This window comes from Cheilinus undulatus, linkage group 21 (genome assembly GCF_018320785.1).
Source record: "Cheilinus undulatus linkage group 21, ASM1832078v1, whole genome shotgun sequence".
Classification (NCBI taxonomy): domain Eukaryota; kingdom Metazoa; phylum Chordata; class Actinopteri; order Labriformes; family Labridae; genus Cheilinus; species Cheilinus undulatus.
In genome coordinates this window covers 11,257,104-11,278,545 of record NC_054885.1, presented here as the reverse complement: position 1 = coordinate 11,278,545, position 21,442 = coordinate 11,257,104, and the positions used below count along the sequence as shown (strand labels likewise).

At 40.4% G+C, this 21,442-nt stretch overlaps 1 protein-coding gene across 1 annotated transcript in view; it reads left to right on the top strand.

Moving 5' to 3' along the window:
* Nucleotides 1-314: 314 nt before the first annotated feature.
* Nucleotides 315-21,442, top strand: part of cacng3b (calcium channel, voltage-dependent, gamma subunit 3b) — a 43,789-nt gene continuing 22,661 nt past the window's right edge. The window contains exon 1 of the mRNA XM_041778270.1: nucleotides 315-531. Coding sequence (XP_041634204.1) covers nucleotides 315-531 — 217 coding nt within the window. The remainder of the gene's footprint in view (nucleotides 532-21,442) is intronic.

The window sequence follows — 21,442 nt, the reverse complement described above, 5'->3', positions numbered from 1 at the left end:
CGCGTGTTTGAATGAGGGTGGTGTAGTTGGTGGTGGTGAAAACCGGTTTTTGATGCGCGAGAAAGTGACGCGCTGCCCTCCCACCTTCCCGCCCTTTGCCACGAGCCTCCTGTCAACTCAACGGACAAGCTAGCCAAGTACTTCCATCGCAATATACTTGTAATACCCCGCATTAATTATCTGTTTATTGTTATTTTTAACTCTGTTGAGCCCCTCACTCTGACCCACCAAATCTCGCGGGATATTAAGGAAATTAAAGGGTGAATCTGAAAGAGAAGGAGGAAAAAAGACCAAGTCAAACAGGAGCCGCCTATATGAAGATGCTGATGTGTGACCGCGGCGTCCAGATGCTCGTGACGACGGTGGGCGCGTTCGCCGCCTTCAGCCTCATGACCATCGCCGTCGGTACCGACTACTGGCTGTACTCGCGCGGGGTCTGCCGCGTGAAGAGCAGCGGCGACAACGACACGAGCCGCAAGAACGAGGAGGTGATGACGCACTCCGGCCTCTGGCGAACCTGCTGTCTGGAAGGTACGTGATCAGTCTGACTTACTGGCTGTCTGTCTCTACGTGTGAGTGTTTGTGTGTGTGAGTATACTGTGCTGGCGCGTGCGTGGACGTGTCTTTCTCTGTGTTTGTGCAGCTGCCTGTTTAACCCTGTCTCTCCTTCCCATGAGTGTATTCATGCATTCTAGGCAGTTTTGCCAGTAGGTAAAGGTAGGGAATTGCCTGGGGCCTCGTGCACCAAGGGGCCTCAAGGCATAGTCAAAGGTGTGCATCAGATATGAGGTAGGCTATACATAAAAAAAATACAGTAACTAAGTTTAGTGTTTAAACGTAAACCCAAAGTGCATTAAATAGCATCAAAGGAGAGTTTAATCATTCAAAATATTCCCTGCAGGGACCCCTGGACCCCCTACTGAGTTCACGCCCCTCAAAAAGCCTCACTATGTCTGCATATCAAGCAAACGGAGTAAGGTGGACTTATGCAGAACCATCAAATCCTTTAAACCAAGGGTGTCTAACTCAAGGCCCGTGGCCTGTGCAATTAAACCCAGCCCACCAGATCATATGATATTTTTATTATAACTGGCCCACCAGCATGAAGTCTGCAGATTTACTCCAGTATAAAAATGTAAACCTAACCTTGATGATTTATACTATCCTTGCTGAGTCAAAAAATAGAAAAAGTAAACAGTAAAAATAATTTGATAAAAAGTCATTAATGGGGGAAATTTGTGTTTTCTTTGGATTTTAATTTTGCATCTCACAATTATGACTAAAAGTTATGGTTCTGAGTGTTTATTTCACATCTCATAACTTTCATTTTTTATCTCATAATTTTACCTTTTAGAATCATAATTTTAAATTTTAAACCCTATTTTGACCTTTTAAAGTCATGATTTTGACTTTTATCTCACGTTTTGACCTTGTTCAACTTCTAACTTTGACTTTTATCTGCGTTTTTAGCTTTAAAAATCGTGATTTTTAATGTTATTTCATATTTTGACTTTTAAAACTCATGAATTGGAAATTTAATCTAATATTTTGACATTTTAAAGTGACATTTTGGATGTTTATCCCATATTTTGATGGTTAAATATTATGATTTTGAATTTTATCTCAGTTTTGCTGACCATTTCAACTCCTAAATTTGACTTCTATCTCATTTTTTACCTTTAAAACTAATGATTTTGAATTTTATTTCATATTTTGACTTTCATAACTCATGATTTTGACTTTTATCTCATTTTTTTGAGTGTTAAAAATCATGGTTTCAGTGTTCTATCTCATATTTTGCCATTTAAAAACATTATTTTGACTTTAAATGTCATGTTTTTACCTTTAAAACTTATAAGTTTGACTTTTTATCTCAGATTTTGAGTTTTAAACTTATCATGTTGACCTTTTAATCTCAAAATCATTTAGGTTGACACTCAGTGGTTAAATATTGACCCTGTTAGGCCCTCAGGTTAGACCCAAATTCAGAATCCGGCTCCTGCCGTGACTGAGTTTGACACCCCTGCTTTAAACAGTGGATTTCTGTATCTTGAAATGGGATAAAATAATGTAAATATTCATGATATATGGGGAACTGGTAGCCTAATGGTTATGTCTGCATGCCCCAGCTGCAGAGCAGTGTTCTTTAGGCGGCTATTTTAAGTTTTAGTCACTAAAAATTTCAGTCAACATAAAGTCCTTACATTTTAGGTAGGACTGTCAGCATTGATGCATGGATCCCAATTAATTTTTTTGTTCCTTTTCAATCCATCGCAAGCTCCTTTTTCCATCGCAAAATTTAGGCTATATTGTAATCCTAGATCTACCCAGTTAAAACATGTTAATTATTCATTTACCTGCTTTGTAATTCTACAAACGGATCCAAATTTGACCCTATAGTCACCTACGTGCATCCCTAGTAAAAAAAAAAAACAAAACAAAACTTTGAACTAATTTTATAAGCCCTATTATAAAATCACTATAAAAGTAATACACTCATACTAATGGACTATCAATTTAATTAAGCCACTTTAAAATATGCTGAAAAAATACTAGCATACCTTGAATGCTGTCTCATCTCTGCTTGGGTTTTGACAGATTATACCCACAGTTGAGAACCATGATTATGAATGTACGTAAATGCAACACAAACATTTTAGTCTTCTTGATGAAAACTTAACTCTGAATTCTTATCATGAAGGATCTATTTTTAGCTAGTCTTAGTCTCGTCTTCTTCATGGGGAAAAGGTATTCAATGAACATCTTTTGTCGAAGAATTAACTCTGGTGCAGAGGTTGCTGTCCTCTAAGTGAGCTGCCTAAATTTCGTCTGGCATGTTGGTTCCTTTTAGCTCCATCTCTATCCCAGTTTAGGGCTCTATCCTCTGTCCTGTCCCTCAAATATAGAAATAAAAGACCAAAAAGGCATCCTATAAAAGTTACACCTTGCCTAGAGGCTTGTTAAACTATTGAGATGTGGAGAATTTTAATATAACAACTCATTAAAGAGGTTATGAGCAGTACTTCTTGCTTTTTCCTGTAGTTCTGTAGCTCTGTGGCTTCACTGATTGAAAAACAATGCCTCGTCGCTTTTAGCGAAATGGAGAGAAGCCTCATGTTGCTTCTGCCTGGGGCCTCCAAACCACTAAAACCGCCCCTGTATCCATGTGTCTTTCACTTCTATTCTCACATACACACACCACAATCCTGTTTTCCTAGTGTCTGCCTCTGTCTGTCTCACACCAGAAGAGCACTGGCAGTGTGCCCAGTGTATGTGTGTTTGTGCATCCTATAATCCCCCCAAACTCAGTTCTTCAGAAGCTGTCCTTCCCTGAGTTCACAGTTGCCTCAGTTCCTCTGCAACACAATAAAATAGAATATTTATTAATGTGATGTTGTTGTCAACACACTACATGGCTGTAGGCACAAATAAAGCACTAACAGGCACAAACACAGACAGCTGGCAGCGTTATTAGTCAGCTGCTAGCTAACGACGAGATCTGCACACTGTTAGTGGGAGCTCATACATAGTCTGAAGAATCTGCTTTTTTTGTTCTGAAGCCATGTTGTTTTCATGTTGGAAGCCTGAAAGCACAAAGTAAGAGAAGCTTAATGTGGTTGTTGCTTGGTTTGGGTGTGCATTTGGTAACCATTGACAGCTGAGAAAGAGTTTGTGACATTTGCAAAAGCAAATGTCACAAACTCCACCTGTTCCTTGGTGACTAATTTTAAAGCCAATTAAACTCAAATTTAAATCTGGTCACTAGTCCAAAAATGAGCAGTGTTTGGACCTCAATCCAATAGAGAATATGTACATGACATATTCTCTCTTGGATTGAGGTCTGGGCTTTGACTTGGCCACCCCACAACATTCTCCTGGCTGTCTTTAAACCATTTCTGTGTAGCTTCGCTGTATGCTTCGGGGCATTGTCTTGCGGGAAAACACATTTTTCTCATATTAAGCCTTCCAGGGCTGGCTGCTGAGAAGCATCCCCACAGCGTGATGCTGCCACCACCGTGCTGCACAGTGGGGATGAGGTGTTTGTGGTGATGTGCAGTGTTTTGTGTCCGCCAATCAGCATCTTGTCTGGTGGCCAAAAGCACCGTTTTTGTCTCATTGGATCAATAGGAAACGTTTGAGAAAAGGCAGAGGCTTTGAAAAAACTCGGAGTGTGATTGAATGAACGTTCTGTCTGTCACATCTCTACGGGCCAATCAGAGCAACAAAACACAGTACGTAGCCGCTATCGAGCTGTGCGTGTGCAGCTACCGAGGAATAACGTGAAACATGGCGACTGTAGACATGTAAGTACTCGACTTTTGTCGTTTTTGAAAAGAAAACAACTCACTGCTGTTCTTTGTTCTTCTTTTAATAAAGAAATGTTGTCAAATTCTGATAAAACTTACACTTTAGCAGCATCCACGCTGAGCTCTTCTGCCATTATTGCACCAGCCTCTTGCTGCTGCTAGTTTACGTCACGACTCTGCCGTGCCTGAAAGTACTGCCCCTCGTTGCTGTGTATCCATCTGCTTTGCAAGGTTAGTTCATGTCATGAAAGACATCCAAACATTTCTGGCTGGAGAGGTCATCAGACGCTATGACACGTATGCCAAGCGTGCAGAGAAAAGAGAGATAATGCACAAGTTTTTTGGTAGCAGAAGGCATTCATGTCAGCGACGACACCCTAATGGGCCAAGGCCCAGCTCGCTTACATGTCGGAATATAATATAGATTTTTTTTACTTCTGTGCCAAAATTCAGGCCCATACTACAGAAATGAACCCAATATGTGCCGGTGATCATCCAGTCTTTCCTTCACTAGCATTGATCCGTGAAGCAATGGCACAACAAGGAAGCGTGTGCAGGCCGAGTATAGAGCAGAATAGGCTCAAATGTTGCTGTTGATACAGTGGGGAAATGGCTTTGTCACAACCGTTAAAATAATAAAATGCCAAAATGGCCCGTCAGTTTACTCAGGTAGGCATCAGTATACCTGCCCACGTATAGTCTACGTGTGGGAAACTGGATGAGAAACCTCTCGGCCATCTTATGTCACATTTTCTATAGCTAACTAGTGTAGTGTAGTTTGCTAAGTTGTAGGTTATGTTCACACAGTCAGCATTCAGTCCTCCTTGCCTGTGAAATTCCTTATGCCTATGGTAAATGTGATTACTTAGAGTTTAATCCATTTTTGATCACTTACTTTGGCTTTTCGCCCAGGGCATCGCCATGTTGTTTACCGCAAGACATTGTGGGAGGGTCAGTGGACCAGTTGTGTCTCTCTCAATGAATCTAACTGCAAATGTTTATTTCTTTCACTGTTTTGTCCCCAAGAGATGGGAGAACAAGTCTGTGCAAAGACAAGGCTTACTCACTAATGTTTTCTGTGTGTTAGAAATAAAAATCGCTGAGTTCCAAATTCTGATTTGTTTTTTCTTTCCTCTTTAGAGTCCTATAACTTTTTTTTTAAAAATCAAGTGACATTGCTGAAGTAGATATATTCTTAAAGCCCAGGTTGTCCTGAAACAAAGGATGTATAGAGCTTGACTGTGCACCACAGGGTTGATGTTTTACAAGCCTTTTAAGACAATGATGGTGAAAGAAATAGCCGTGAGCTCTAAGGGTTAAAGTTAGATACATCTATTGATTCTGCTTTAAACTGTACAAATCCATTCTTACATTCTCATGCATGGCCAGTATATTGGCCCTAAATATGGACAGAAATGTTCACATCTGCCAACAATGGTAGTTGATCTCTTTTTTTAGCTAATATTTTCTAATTGTGATATCATGCCTAATATACCATGCATCCCTACAAAATACTGATGGGTGCACTTCTGTGATTAGATGGTCTCTGTTCCCTGTGCTTGTTTGCAAATGGGCAGCCGAGCCAGACGAGGCTCAAAGACAGGAGTTACAACCAGTCTACTCTACATCCATGCAAGTGATGGGCATCTGAGTTAATGCTTGGACATGTTTGTTGAGGTGCATCATGTAGAAATATTAGTATTTGTTCAAGTCATTAGGAGTTCTGGTGCCACATAGCAAGGGTGACATTGTTTTATTCTAGTAGACTCAACATTCATCCCTTTTTAAAGTATGTTTTTCTTTCCACTATTGCAAAAATGCCCTCTATTTCTGGAGATATGGTTCGTATGACATATGGTACAGATAAAATTGGTTTGGACTGAAGTGGATTAACGGCATCGTCATAAATCATTACAATGCAGAATGTTGGAGAACCATTCTAGACATTTTTTTTAACTTTAATTTCCGAAGGGAAATTGGATTTTGTCACTGGTTTTGTTGCTAAAAATCAATTTTATGTGTTGTAATTGTTTTTGCTCTTTTTGTCCCTATCCAGCTCTTCCATTCTGGGTTACTGCTGTACAAATAAAGATTGATTGATCTATTGATTTTTTTTGAGCCACAGTCATTCAGTGCCCATTACAAGGACTTAATCCAAATTAATTTAAAGCTTAATTTAAGCCTCAAAAACCATTTAGACTGCCCTCATTTACAATCATTATATCATAATGAGGAAATTAGGAGCTGAATCAAACAGAAAGGATAATAATCACTGAAAACAACTGCACGCTGAGGTTAAGAAGGTTAAGGTCTTCTTGCAAAATTCAACTATCTGTCTTGAGATTGTGAAATCCATTCATCAGACAGGTTCGGTACGGCTCTTTATCTCTGCATCCATGCTGCATTTGATATACTCAAGCCTTACTTGAACACCATTAGTTAGTGGTCACACAACCCCAGTGTAACCCCCAGCTGTAAGAATGTTATTTTAATGTCAACTTGTTCGTTAATGCAGTCACTCAGGAGTCAGATTATTAAGGTCATATCTGCAATAAGATGCCTAAAAGAGCCACTTCAGTTCAAGTTTAAATGCCACATTTGTCTCCTTTTGTTTGGCCTTAACATCATTTTGCACCATACGATAATATATAAACAAAAAGTCCAAAACCCATGTTGTAAGTCTCATTAAATCCTCAACAACTGATTAATATAAACCAAGGTTTTCCTTCGCTTTATCTCTGTTTATATACCCACATAATCTAAAATGGACAATGTAGTTCTTTTAATAATATTATCACTTCTAACTGTGGAGCAGGGGTTTTAAACAATTGCTGTCAATCACATTTTTTAATCATGTAAGGCCAAAATAGCGATCACGATTAAAATCCATTCAATTGCACAGTTCTACGCTGTGATATATCTAATGCCCAAAAATCAAGTCTTGTAGCTATCATGAGAAAAAAAGAAAAAAGTTTAAATGAGGATATGGGTTAATGGGACAGAGATAACCGGAGCAGAAACGTAAGATAAGATAAACAAGAAATTAAATTAAACTCCAGTTTACTTTGATAAATAAACATTTACTGCTAAATCTAAAGCAGCATGTTTCGAGCCTGGGCTTTGACCTTGGCTCAGTCTGAATGCTGATCTCTGTCTCCATCCAGCTTTCCTTCAACCTTTCCTGTGGATTCTCAGATGGAGCCGAGATGCTACAACCACTTTTAGAGTGCCTATGAAAAGCATTCACCCCGTTGGATGTTTTACCCTTTTACTAATGTTATAAATCAATTATCACCAATGTAAGTTGGCCATAATTAAAAAAAACCTCTTTAATGTCAAAGTGAAAACAGATTTCTACAAAGTAATGTCAATTAAATAAAAATATTTAAGGTAAAATAAGTGGCTGCTTAAATAAAGTAACAGACCTTATTTAACAGAGGTCAAGCCACTCAAGTCATTGTAGTATAAAGAAACCCTTGTCTGAAAGCTCCACTCACTGGTTAATCAGTATTCCTGGCTACCATTGCACCATGAAGACAAAAGAACACTCCAAGAAGCTCAGAGAAAAGGTTACTGAAAAGTATAAGTCAGGGGATGGATACAGAAACATTTCAACATCCCCCTGAGTTCAGTTAAATCAGTCAAATCAAGAGGGGAACTAGTGACAGAGGCCACCAAGACACCACTGACTACTCTGAAAGAGTTCCAAGCTTCAGCAGCTGAGATGGGAGAGACTCTGCATACAACTGGTGCCTGGGTGCTTCACCAGTCAAAGCTTTATGGAAGAGTGTCATATAGAAAGCCACTGTTGAAGGAAACTTGTATTAAATATCAACTAGAGTGGACCTAAAGGCATATGGGAGACTCGGTGGTCAGGTTGAAGTAAGTCCTCAGGTCTGATGAGACCATTATGGCCCTTTTTGGCCATCAGACAAGACACTATGTTTGGTGGACATCAAACAATTTACATCATCACAAACACAACATCCCTCACTGTAAAGCACTGTGGTTGCAGCATCATGATGTGGGGATGCTTCTCGGCAGCCGGTCATGGAAGGCTTGTAAAGGTAGAGGGTAAAATGAATGTGGCAAAATGTAGGAGAAACCTGCATATGGCAAAATTGCACAGAAATCATTTGAAATAAACAAGGGGAATGTTTATTCAGTGGCCGAGTCAAAGTCCAGACCTGGGTGCAGTAGAGAATTTGTGACTGCACTTGAAACAGGCTGGTCACCCACGATCCCTGTGAAACCTGACAGAGCTTAAGCAGTTTTCCATAGAAGAACGGAGTAAAATTGCAGTGTCTTTGTAGGAATCTGTTTTGGCTTTGACATTATAGACATTTTTTTTTGTAAATTATTTTTGTCAAAAAAGCCAAATTACAATGACCATGACTGGCTAAAGAGCAATACATCCAAGGGGGTGGAAAAAAATTGATACAACATAGTATCTCGATATTTTGTCTGGTGATATATCGTATCGTCTCGTCCACCAAGTATTGATTTTTTCAAATTAATTGCTAATATGAACTGAAGTCTATGATTATGGAAAATTAAAATCAATTGTTTGGACAATTGTTTGTTAAATGAGGTCGGCAGAGGTCACAGTCATAGAAAGTTAGTTCAACAAACATGGCAGCACCAGGGGAAGGACATTAGGAATGCAGGCAGGGCACGAATGAGATGTACATGACACATGACGTTTGCAAGACGTGCTACATGAAAATAAAATACTGCAGAAATACGACAAACATAACGCTACATGAATGCTACATCAGCTAAACAGTTGAAAAAAATGGTATAGATTGCAATTTATGGTATCGCAATACTCACTGTATTGAAAAATGTTTAAAATCAGATTAATACAGAATCAGAAGGCACTGCAAGTATGGTTTTGCATGAGAGATTTAAGTGAAATCACCTCTCTCAGTTTTAGTTTATTTCACAGACCCCTTAAAAAATTGGGTCTGTATAAGTCCAGATTTCAGTAAACATTGACACCTGGTTGCTTTGTTCTGTTCAGATTAAAAAATTGTTGAAACTGAGCAGTGTTTCATTTGGTCACGTCTAGTGTTAGTGGGATTTACTGACACTTCAACAGAACTATCATCAAAGTCAGACTTATTAATCCAATAGCACATGGAGAAAATCTGCTCTCTAATGACCTCAATCTGGCGTTTGCTCATTTAGCACAGTAATGCTTGTTTTATTGAAAAGATTGAAGCAGACCGGCTGTTTAAGCAGAGGGAATTTTGGAGAGTTGAGTTGTGTTTGTATTGGCATGCTTATACCTTGCTGGGGTTTTTTTGCATTTGAAATAATACTTACTTTTAGGGGGCATTTTCTAAATGTAAGTTTCTAAGCAGAGACATCTCTCTGCAGAAAGAAAACTCCATCTGTCATATTCACAAGCCTCACACATACTGATGAAATGTTGTTGAATAACAGGTTTATGATTGGTGATGTTCACTGTCCTACAGTAACTGCACACCCACTAACCAGATGCTGCACTCAGGTGTGTCACCATAACATCTCTCGAGTTTATAGTCCCTGGCAAAATGGATGTTTTAATAAAAAGCGTTTCGTTTTAAAACCTTGAAAAATCCTGTTAAAATTAACGGCATCATCACTCTCATTTAACTCTGAATGTTCCCACACTGGTGCTGAGCCGCATCCATGTCAACCTGCTCCACTAAACTGTACAGCTTCTTTTAGCCGCTACTGACCACATCTCTGCTTGTGTGTGATTCTATGTATGTTTGTAGCATGCATGTAGAAATGATGTGGTTGTTGTGAGGGATGTGCTGTAGACAAGAGAAGAAGACAAGCAGGAGAGAGGGGAGAAATCACACCCAGGTACAAAACAGTCATGCCTAATGTAAAAACGTCCTATTTTATGAATGGGATTGGATCACATTGGATCATTATCGGCAGATACCCAAAGCCCAGATTCATTATTGTTGCCTACATTTATTTTACTCCTTTTTGCTGTGATAACAGGTACATTTTGGTTGATTGCATGTCACTATCTTGAGATAAAAATTTCCCAAGATCTCCAGAACCAAGCCAAAACTTTCATTTTCAAGGCAAACATATACAATAAAAGGATTAAAGTAAATTGATGCATGTACACTCAGGCTTCTATGATGTGCTTGTAAGCTTGTTTGCATGTATGTTTTGATCCATCTAAGGTCCAAACTGCAAAGTTTTGGTCATGCTGTTCCATGCACGACTTAATTATTTGTTGCAAAATATTTATACATGTCTGCCCGTTTGGATGACAGTGGAGAGGATAACAGTGACTGACCACTGTTACAGCAGCCTGTCAGCTAGAATGAACACTTTTCAATTTCTCATCACACTGCTGTCTAAATATTTGTCTGTTTTCTGGCAGTAGAAATAAAGTAGAAGAGAAACAAATATCTCACTCGAGGCTCAAACTGATGGCCAAAATGTTGGCGACATTCCTATGCAGACAAAAAAGCATGCTTTTCAACAGCATCATAACTGAGATGCAAAAATAGTAGTCCATATATTGTGCTTGCCAGTAGTATAATCACACCAACAGGCTAGTAGTTTGTAAGTTCTTAACATTGCTCTGTAGTGTCACAGAAAAGCCCATGTGATTTTTGGATCTACAGTGCCTATAAAAAAATATTCACCCCTTGCATGTTTTACCGTTTATTTTTAAAATATCTATTGGATTGAGGTCTGGGCTTTGACTCAGTAACTCCAGAGCATTCACATTGTTGTCTTTAAACTATTACTGTGTAGCTTTCGCAATATTCTTGGGGTAATTGTCTGGCTGGAAAATAAATCTTCTCCCAAGCCGTAGTTCTCTTGCAGATTGAATGGGATTGTCTCCAGGATTTTCCTATATTTTTCTATCTTTACAAGCCTTCTGCTGGCTGCTGAGAAGCATCCCCACCACATGATGCTGCCACTACTGTGCCTCACAGGGGGGGATGGTGTGTTTGTGTTGATGTGCAGAGTTTTGTGTCCACCAAACATAGTGTCTTGTCTGATGGCCAAAAAGACTATATTGGCCAAGAACTTTCTCCCACTTGACCATGAAGTCCCCCACATTTCTTATGGCAAACTTTAGTTGAGGTTTAATGAGTTTCTTCAACAGTTGATTTCTCTTTTCAGTTTTGGCTGGTGAAAAACTCAGCCAACAGTTGTCAGCAGAGTCTCTCCCATCTCAGCTGCTGAAGCTTGTAACTCCTTCAGAGTAGTCAGTGGTGTCTTGGTGGCCTCTCTCACTAGTCTCCTCTCATGGTTACTCAGTTTTTGAGGACGGATTGATGTAGGCAGATTTACACATGCGCCATATTCCTTCAACTTCTTGATGATGGATTAACTGAACTTCAGAAGATGCCCAGTGCCTTGGAAATTTTCTTGTATCCATTTGCTGGTTGATATTTTTCAATAAGCTTTTCTCTGATTTGCTTAGAGTGTTCTTTTGTCTCCATGGTGTAATGGTGGCCATGCATACTGATTAACCAGTGATTGGGCCTTCCAGATACAGGTGTCTTTATATTACGATCACTTGAGACATATTGACTGCAATCCGAGTTTTTTTCTTTGTCAGAAAGTCAAATTATATTAACCGGGAGTAATTTGTAAAACCAATAAAGGGTAAAACATCCAAGGGGCTGAATACTTTTTATAGGCACTGTTATGGTGACTGGGTTGTAGGAGCAAGTCAAAAGGATGAAACTGTGATCAACACTGACATCTAATATCTTATAAAGCCTTCTTTGCTTGTGACTAGTATCACCTGGGGAGCTCTTGTAATTTATAACAGCAGAGGTCATTTTTGATGTTAACATACCTTAAAAATCTGCAATGTCATTCATTTAAGAGTAAAATATTTAATGCAAATAACCTGCCATCCTTACGCCAGCAAAGGTCATGAGATTATTTATTTGCAAATCAACGTCTCTGTGAATTGGGACTGTATCCTTTTTTTTTTTTTTTTTTTCCTTGAAGGATTATTTTAGTGTTATTGTCACTCTGCCTTTTCCTGTTACTCTCTCCCGTTGAGAATTATAGAGGCTGCGCTGACAATTATAAGTGAACATTTTGACAGCGTTTGGGGTGCACATTCAGGTTACACAGCATGGAGACAGGTTCAAAGAAAGAGTGAGCTCGGCTTCAGAGTGGGATCTCATATTGATTGGGTGTTTGACACGTACTGTAGAGAGCGTTTTTGGGTGTTTAAACAAGCACAGACGTTGTTATGTGGAAACTTACGGTAAGGAAAGAGTTCAGACATCATGTCTTTGGGGATCATCTTAGAATATTGGAGCAAAATATAGACTAAATGAGAGATTAATTTCTGTGTCAAATTCAAGGTAGTATTAGTCGCTTGCTTGCAACTATAACCACAGGTAGGGTAAGGAAACATCCCCACTGGGTAAGGAAAAGGCAAATGGACTTGAGCTTGTGTAGTTTAGCATTTTCCAAGTTGTCTGACAACTCGAAGCACTTTTACACCGGAGGTCACATCTACCACACATACCCTTTCACTCCATTCACCCCACATTCACACACTGATGGCAGAGGTTGCTATGGAGAAATGGCCATCAGTATTAGCTTATCTCATTCAAAGGCATCCATACCCATTTACACGCCACTGACTAAGCAGTGGGAGAAAATTGGGGTTAAGTGTCTTGTCCAAGGACAAATCGACATGTGACTCGAACGGTTGCAGGACAGCCAACTCTACTGAGCCACAGTCACCCGACAACCACAGTGGCCCCACAAAGGAAAGAAGACAAGAGAGAAAAAGAGTAATCTGTGGCTGGACTACAAACTGGCAGCAAGCCAATAAAGACAAATAAAGACTTCTTTTGTTTTTTATAAGACATTCAGAGGTGGACTTGCAGATGTATTTGATTTTTAGATCAAGAAATAATGGCTAATCATTCTCCTTCAGGATTTTCTGGTAGAGCGCAAAATTTATGGTTCCACCATTTACGGCAAGTCATCCAGGTCCTGAAGCAGCAAAGCAGCCCCAGACCATCACACTACTACCACCATGTTTGATGTTCCTTTTATGAAACATTGTGTTAGTTAGCCAATGGAAATCATTTTTGCCCAGTCTCTTTCTTATTGATAAATCATGAACGCTGACCTAAACTGAGTCAAGTGAGGCCTGCAGGTCTTAAAATGTTGTTTTGGGTTCTTTTATGACCTCCTGGATGAGTCGTTGATGCGCTCTTGGAGTAATATTGGTGGGCCGGTAACTCCCCGGAAAGGTTCATCACTGTTTCAGATTTTCTCCATTTGTGGCTAATGGTGCTCACCGTGGTTTGCTGGACTCCCAAAGCCTTAGAAATGGCTTTGTAACCCTTTACAGACAGATAGATGTCAGTGACTTTTTTTTGGTTCTTTAGTTTCCTTAGATGGTGGCATTATGTAACCTTGCATAGCAGATGGATACGCCTGTTTCCACATTTCTCACTGGCAAATCCATCTTGCAAAGCTCCCATCTGAACTGTTTGGGCCCGGTAAGAAAGTGACAGGACCAATCAGCATCGAGGGGCAGTACTTTCAGGTGCGGCAGAGTTGTGACGTATGCAAACAGCGAGAAGAGGCCGGTGCAATTAAGGCGGAAGACTTAAGTGTGGATGCTGCTAAAGCGCCAGTTTTATCAGAACTTGACGACATTTCTTCGTTAAAAAAAGAACAAAGAACAGCATTGAGTTGTTTTCTTATCAGAAATGACAAAAGTCATGTACTGACATGTCTACAGTCACCATGGTTTCTGTCATGCAGCTGTCTATGGAGTTTACTCATCAGTAGCAGCGCATCGTGGTTTGGGGCCATGACGTCATGTGTTTTGTTGCTCTGATTGGCCCGTAAAGATGTACCAGAGAGAACGTTCATCCAGTCACCCTCCAATTTTTTTCAAAGGCTTTGCCCATTCCCAAACGCTGTCTATGAAAGGTTTACCAGATGGATGTGTGAAACAAATCCATCTGGTGCGTCAGGTTAGGCATTATGTGTACCTTTTTGAAATCTTTAGCCTCCTTTTGCCTACAAATAAGCAAAAAATAAACACATCAGGAAGGGGGTTTATATTTGCTCACGGCACTGTAGCTGGTGCACCCAGCTCCAGGACATCTATGGTTTGAAATGGTTAGTTTTTCTCTATTCTTATATCAAAGTTTTAATTCTGGTATGGTGACAGTCCTAGCAAGAGGTAGAGTTGTTTTAAACTTGTTATAAACTGAAAGTGGTGTGTAAAAAATGTAGATTTTTCCATACATTCACTGTGCCTGGAAACATAACTCACTGTAAATGATGTGACTTTGATCCTCTGAAAAAGCCCTGCATTTCTAACTTTGTTTTCAATTACCATAAAAAAGATGCATCGCCTGAAGTAGTGGCATGTGCGAGTGTGCGTGATGCAGCCAGACATAACCATCTCATTCTGGGGGGCAGAGGAGGCTATTACAAGGCCAGATGGCGCAGGTATAAGCTTTATTGAACACACTCTCATTTACATGCACACATACACATACTGAGACTTATAATTGAATGAATAAATAGACAAATTCCAGGATATTCCCAAGCCACCAAATAAGCACAGCTGCAGGAGCAGCACGCCAAGTTAACACAATGTCAGCACAATGTCAGTGCATGTGCACACAGGCTCATATGTGACACACTCATCATGCACGGCAAATACACAATCATGATTTCATTTTTTCTCATTCTGCCCGTCTTATCCCCCCTTTGCTCATTCCACGTCCCCAGTTGTCACGGTTTCATAATTCATAAAGTGACAGGAAGTGGATGTCTCTGACTCGAACATGTGGCTTGCACTCTGCCCGACATCAGAGAGCGGCTGACTGAGAGATGGAGCGAGAGAAAGGGGGGGTTGGAAGACATCATGTATGCAGCGTACTTGCAGGAAATGTATGGAGCAGTCATGCATATGCACTGTGCAGCATCTATCATGCAGCTATTTACAGAAGCAAAGTGTCTTACAGAGAATGCAAAGGACGAGGATTGTAGTCTTATTTTATTCAAGAAAAAAATGTAAATGGTTTTTGAACAGTGATCTCATCTCACCAAGATATAGAAAAATGTAATGATATTATGTTGTGATAGCGGAAAAAATGTGCACAATTCTACCTTTCCTTTATCTAAAAAAAGCTGAAAACATCTCCTGTTTTTCCAGAAAGTGAAAATAGAGTTGGATGTCATTGGGTTTTTTTCTGATACTGATGCATCAAATGTGGGTAAGTGAATATAGAGTATCATAAAGGATTCAGAGAAATACACTATAAGACTAACAAAAGTATTTGATGCTTGCACCATTCTTCTTGGAAAGCTTTCCACAAGATTTTGGAGTAATTCAGTGGGAATTTGTGGCCGTTCGTCCTGCACTGATGTTGGACAAGAAGGCCTGGCTCTCAATCCTCGCTCCAGTTCATCCCAAAGGTGTTCAATGGGCCTGAGGTCAGGGCTCATGTCTTTATAGTCCTTGCTTTGTGCACTGGGGCACAGTCATGTTGGAAGAGAAAAGGGCTTTTCCCAAACTGTTGCCATAAAGTTGGAAGCGTAGCATTGCCCAAAATGTCTTGGTACTCTGAAGCAATCTCCCTTCACTGGAGATTAAAGGCCTTGCCCAAACCCTGAAAAAACAGCTTCCACTTTCCAGTAATATCACTTAAAGTTGACAGTCGAATATCTAGCAGGGAGGAAATGTCATGAACAGTCTTATTACAAAGCTGGCATCCATCACAGTACCACATGAAGTCACTGAGTTCCTCAGAACGACACATTTTGTATCACTAATGTTTGCAAATGGAGACTGCATGGCTGGGTGCTTGATTTTATACACCTAAGCTCTCATTAAAACACCTGAATTCCGTAATTCACAGACATGGCCAAATACTTTTGTCCAAAAAGTGCTTCTTAAAAGATGCCAATGGAGCATAGTATTAGAAAGGAAACTGGTGTTGCATCAGAGTTCTGCTGAAATAAAGCAATTGGACATAAATTGCACACAGCCGATTTTGTGCATTTCATTTGGAGTTTCAGGGGTACCGACATGAAGCATCGAAATCTGTGTTGTATTTTGGTTCTGTAGGTATCAGATGTGCAGGTATTTTGAAGCTCAAGCTCTACATGTTCTGTTACCTTAACTGTGCTTAATGGCAGCACATGAAGTAGAAGAACATATTAGAGAATAAAAAGTAAACACACATATTGAATGTTTTCAGATCTAAATCACTTGTTAACACTGCTCTTGATGGTACTATGTTGCATAAAAAGTGTTGCATTTTAAAGAACTAGTTTTGTGTGATATATATTTGTGGCTTCTTCATCACTAACACTTAATAATGCCTGTTTTTCTAGGGTTCAGTGAATCTGTTTTTGTGTGTCACTGCAGGTGTACGGAGGTGTTAAGCTCCCACTGTGATAAATGATCATGAAAGAGCGAGGAAATGAGGAGAGAAGGGAGAGGAGAAGGGGGGGAGGTAAAAGGACAGAGACAGAGCATGAATGAAGAAGGAGCAGAATGTGCACAGGGAGGCAGCAGAGGCTGGTGGTGGTGGTGGTGGTGGTGGTTGGAAAGTGATGGATGAGCTGTGCATGGCCTCCGTTTCAGGTGAATCTCTGGGGAGTGTTTGACCGCACTGGGGATCTAAATGATCACCTGGTAATAGAGAGAAGGAACAGGGTTTTAAACACAGATGGGGGCAAAAACGATCACCCAGGTGGTGAGAAGAAAGAGGGAGGTGGGGGAGGTAGTGTGGGACAGAAGCTCAATTCACAGTGCTGTTTAAAGCTGTGATACCTACACCCCTATGACGTCTCACCTTCACTATGAATGTAACAGACGGGAAGGAGGTGTTCCCTCCTTTTTTTGGCCGTCTTCAGAGGTGTAACTGAGGTGAGATCAGACTGTAGTAAAAACAACCCAGAGATTGGGAGCGATAGAAGTGTGGAAATAGGGAATTGGGCAATTTTTGGACAGAGGTAGACAGCATGAAGGCTGAGGGTGGGACAAAATTGATACATGTTATACATATGAGTAATCCTGACTCCTTAGTTGTCAAACGGCTGTTTCCAGATATTAGGGGTGTTTGTGCCAATGTTTGTGCCGAACCGAACACTTCTCTGACCAATCAGCCAACTGGGGAGAACAAGGTGGTAGCTATGGGCAGGGTTTAGTTGGACTCAAAGCCGTCTGCAATGGCTGCCTCCAGTGCAGTGATTAGCTCAGATATAGCTCTAGCATAGCGTCAATTTTAATAGAACTTGACCACGTTTCTGCATAAGATAAAGACTAAAAACAAACACCAAAAGCTTTAGTGTTCTTCTCTAGGTTGGCTTTGGCATAAGTTTGCAGTCGTTTGCTGGTGTATCCAATGGCTGCTGCTGCAGTGGGTATTAGCTTGGATGTAACTGTAGGAAAGCAGGAGTTCAGTTGGAACTGGACCACGTTTCTTATTAAAACAAGAGCAAATAGTCACACCGAAAGCTTGTCTTGGCAGAGATGATGTTTTTGTGCGTCTCCTGACCGACCTGGCATCTTTTCTATTCACCAAGAAGCTCAGCCATTGACAATCTACGACCGCGTAAGCCTGACTCAGCTCAGTAGAAGCGAATGCGGACGATAAGATTATTTTGAAAAGTCTTGCCCTTCCCATACACTTTCAATGGGAGCTTTTCCAGATAAATGTGAACTAAAGCTCGACAGTGGATATAAGAAACAGGTTAACAGGTCCATGCATAGCCTTTTAAATGAACTAGCAATGGGATTATCTTGGACTCTTCGGCTTTCACATTTTTAAAAACAGCATGGAGATCAGGAAAGGGAGCGCTATCTATGGAAGCAAACTTTTCTTCTTCGTGTTTTGTTTCCTGGCTTCTTCGTCTTCTTCACTGGTTGTTTATAGCGGTTAGCAAACACTTGCTTTTCCCCTTTTTTTAACAGTTTGGGTGTATTTGTCATGTGACTACGTGCTCCAAACCGTGACAGTTATGAATACAAATACTGTTACACCAGATATACCCCTCCCAGATATTGATATTTTGATGAGAAAAAGGGGCGTTACCTTTTGTTTGGTGGAGAAGGGATGCTAATGTGGAGCTATTTTTCAGGGACCAAGACATTTTGGACAATTCGCTGCTTCCCATTTTGTGGCACCGGTTTGGGGAAGGCCCTTTTCTGTTCCAACATGACTGTGCCATTTTTGATGAGTTTGGTGTGGAAGAACTGTGTCAACTTCATCAAGCATCTTTGAGATGAAATGGAATGGAGATTTTGAGCCAGGCCTTCCTGTTCAACATCAGCGCCTGACCTCATAATGAATGAATGGACACAAAATCCCACAGAAACACTCCAAAATAGTGTGGATAGACTTCCAAGTAGAGTGAAAGCTGTTAAAGCTAGCCAAATTCTGGTGTATTGCCAACCCTAAAGTAGATGATGTAATCAGCTATCGAGCCGACAGCTATGTCAGAAGTTTCATTGCTCTTAATGGTGGTAGCTTAAAGAGGGGATTTGATCTGCACCACCTGATTAGACCCCTGGGAAATCAAAGTAAGATAAAAGGCAGATTGGTGACACCAGCATTCCCAGTGCACAAATCAAAATCTATGAAGTAAAAGTGTTTTAAGTTTGTTGAGAAAGAACCACATCAAACACCTTTGGGCTGAGCTTGAAGCTGGCCAGAATTACCCCAAGCTCTTGTGCATCCAGGTTCAAAATCTAATTGATCAGTTCTCCCAGAGGGTTTAAGTCTGCATGTCGATTTTTAATGTTTTCAAATGACGTGGAGATATGATATTTGAGTTCCCACATAAATCTGGCTGACTGGCGTGGTTCTAAATGCCAGAAACAAGCATGTATGAAAGTGAGATGAAGGGGAGACTGGAAAAGGATCAATGGATGTTTAGTTAATAAGAGTGTAGAAAAAACAAGGTAAAGAGGGGAGGATGAGAAGACTTGAAACAGGAACAAAGAAATGTTTTGGAGAAGGAGAAAGAAGGAAAGAGAACATGGGCGTCCGAGAAAGAACAGATTGAGACAAAGGGAGGATAAGAAGAAAGAAAGAGGAGAGGTGTGCAACCAAGCAGAACCTGTCTCGTTCTCTTTCATCAGCCATCACCGTGGAAACCAGCCTCTTCCTCCCTCTCTCTTTCTCTCTCTCTCTCTCTCCCTCGCTCTTCTTTGCCTGGAAAGAGGTAATCAGAGAGGGCGAGCGAGGTAGACGCAGCACGGGAGAGAGAGGAAGAGGCACAGTCACCCACACTGAGCTGTCAGAGGCGCTCTGAGGAAACAAGCAGTCCAATTTGCTCTGCTTTTCAACTTCCCTTTCCTCTCTCTGGCTCACTCTCTCCTCTTCCTCTCCCTCGGTTTGACAAATGCTTTATATTCTCGGCATGTTTGTGCGTGCATGTGGCTGGCTTTGGAGAGGCCGCTCGTATGCAGCTTTTGGACGACACATGGACTGATTAGGGACAGCTCTCCTGGGATCACGGCTCTCCACACCACAATAACGACAGCACTGGTTTATGAGTTCAAAGGCCTCGAAGCCCAAATATTTTATGAAAACAGAGAAGTTTTGACTCTGAAGCAAAAAGAGGAAATAGAAAAAACTGTTATTATGCAAGAAACGTTGTAGGAAGGAGTTTGGGATGGGAAGTTGAGTTTATATTTGGAGTGCAAGTCTGTTGGTCGAATGAAGCACCACTTTTCTCTAGTTTGAAATATCTCAACACCCACTGTATGGCTTGCCACTAAATTATGGCTCTGAAATCTTGTTACTAATCCTCTGGCTCTGGCATAAATATTCAGGCCTCTTGACTGAGTCTGTGGGGATAGGTCTCAATCAGGCTTGCACATCTGGACACAGCAATTTTACTCCATTAATCTTTGCAAAACTGCTCAAGCTCTGTCAGGTTCCACAGGGATTAGGTGTGAGCAGCCTGCTTCAAGTTCAGCAACAAAGTCTCTATTACACTGATAACTTTCTCCCACTTGGCTGTTGAGTGTCCCACATGCCTTCTGGCAAACTTGAGTCAAGATTTAATGAGTTTTCTTCAATAGCAGGTTTCTCTTTGCCACTCTCCCATAAAGCTTTGACTGGTGAAGAACCTGGGCAGAACAGTTGTTGTCTGCAGAGTCCCTCCCATCATAACTCCTTCAGAGTAGTTATAGGTGACCTGGTGGCCTCTCTTACTACAGTTACTCAGTTTGTGAGGATGGCCTTATCTAGGCACATTCACATATGTGCCATATTACATACATTTCTTGATGATGGATTTAACTGAACTCTGGGTTTGTCAGTACCTTTGAAGTTTTTTTAGGGATCCTTCCTCTGACTTAAACTTTTCAATAACCTTTTCTCTGTGTTCTTTTGTCTTCATGGTGTAATGGTAGCCAGGAATACTGACTGACCAGTAACTGGACCTTCCAGACACAGGTGTCTTAATACTGCAATCACTTGAGACACATTCACTGCACTCAGGCTTGGAGTTCTGTAGGACTGAGTAGTTTATGATATTGATCGCCTCCACCCTTGATAACTTATTGCAGCGTACAGGTCCATTTAGAGCAGGGATGTCAAACTCAATCACAGCAGGGGCCGGATTCTGGATTCAGGTCTAACCTGAGGGCCTAACAGGGTCACCTCTTTAACCTTAAACTGTCAACCTCATTTCACCAGTGATGAAATATGAAAAGAAACTTGATGATAAATGATTTTGACATTTAAAAAGTAAAAAAAAAAAAGATCAGTTTAAAGGCTCATAATCTGAGAAAAGTAAATTTATTACTTCAAAAAGGTTGAAAAGTGAAATTGTTGTTTTTAAAAGGCAAATATATTAGAAAGAAAGTTGAAATCATGAGTTTAAAAGGTCAAAACATGAAATGAAGTTTGTCATTATGAAATTAAAAGTCAAAATATGATTCAAAATTTTAAATTGTGAGTCTAAAAGGTCAAATTATGGGATTATGAAGTCAAAGTTTGGAGTTGAAAATATGAGGTAAAATGCAAAATAACTGGTTAAAAAGGTCAAAATTAAGAAATTCAGAATATTATATGTGAAGTCAAATTATGAGTTGAAATACTCAAAGTACGAAACAAAAAGTCAAAACCTTA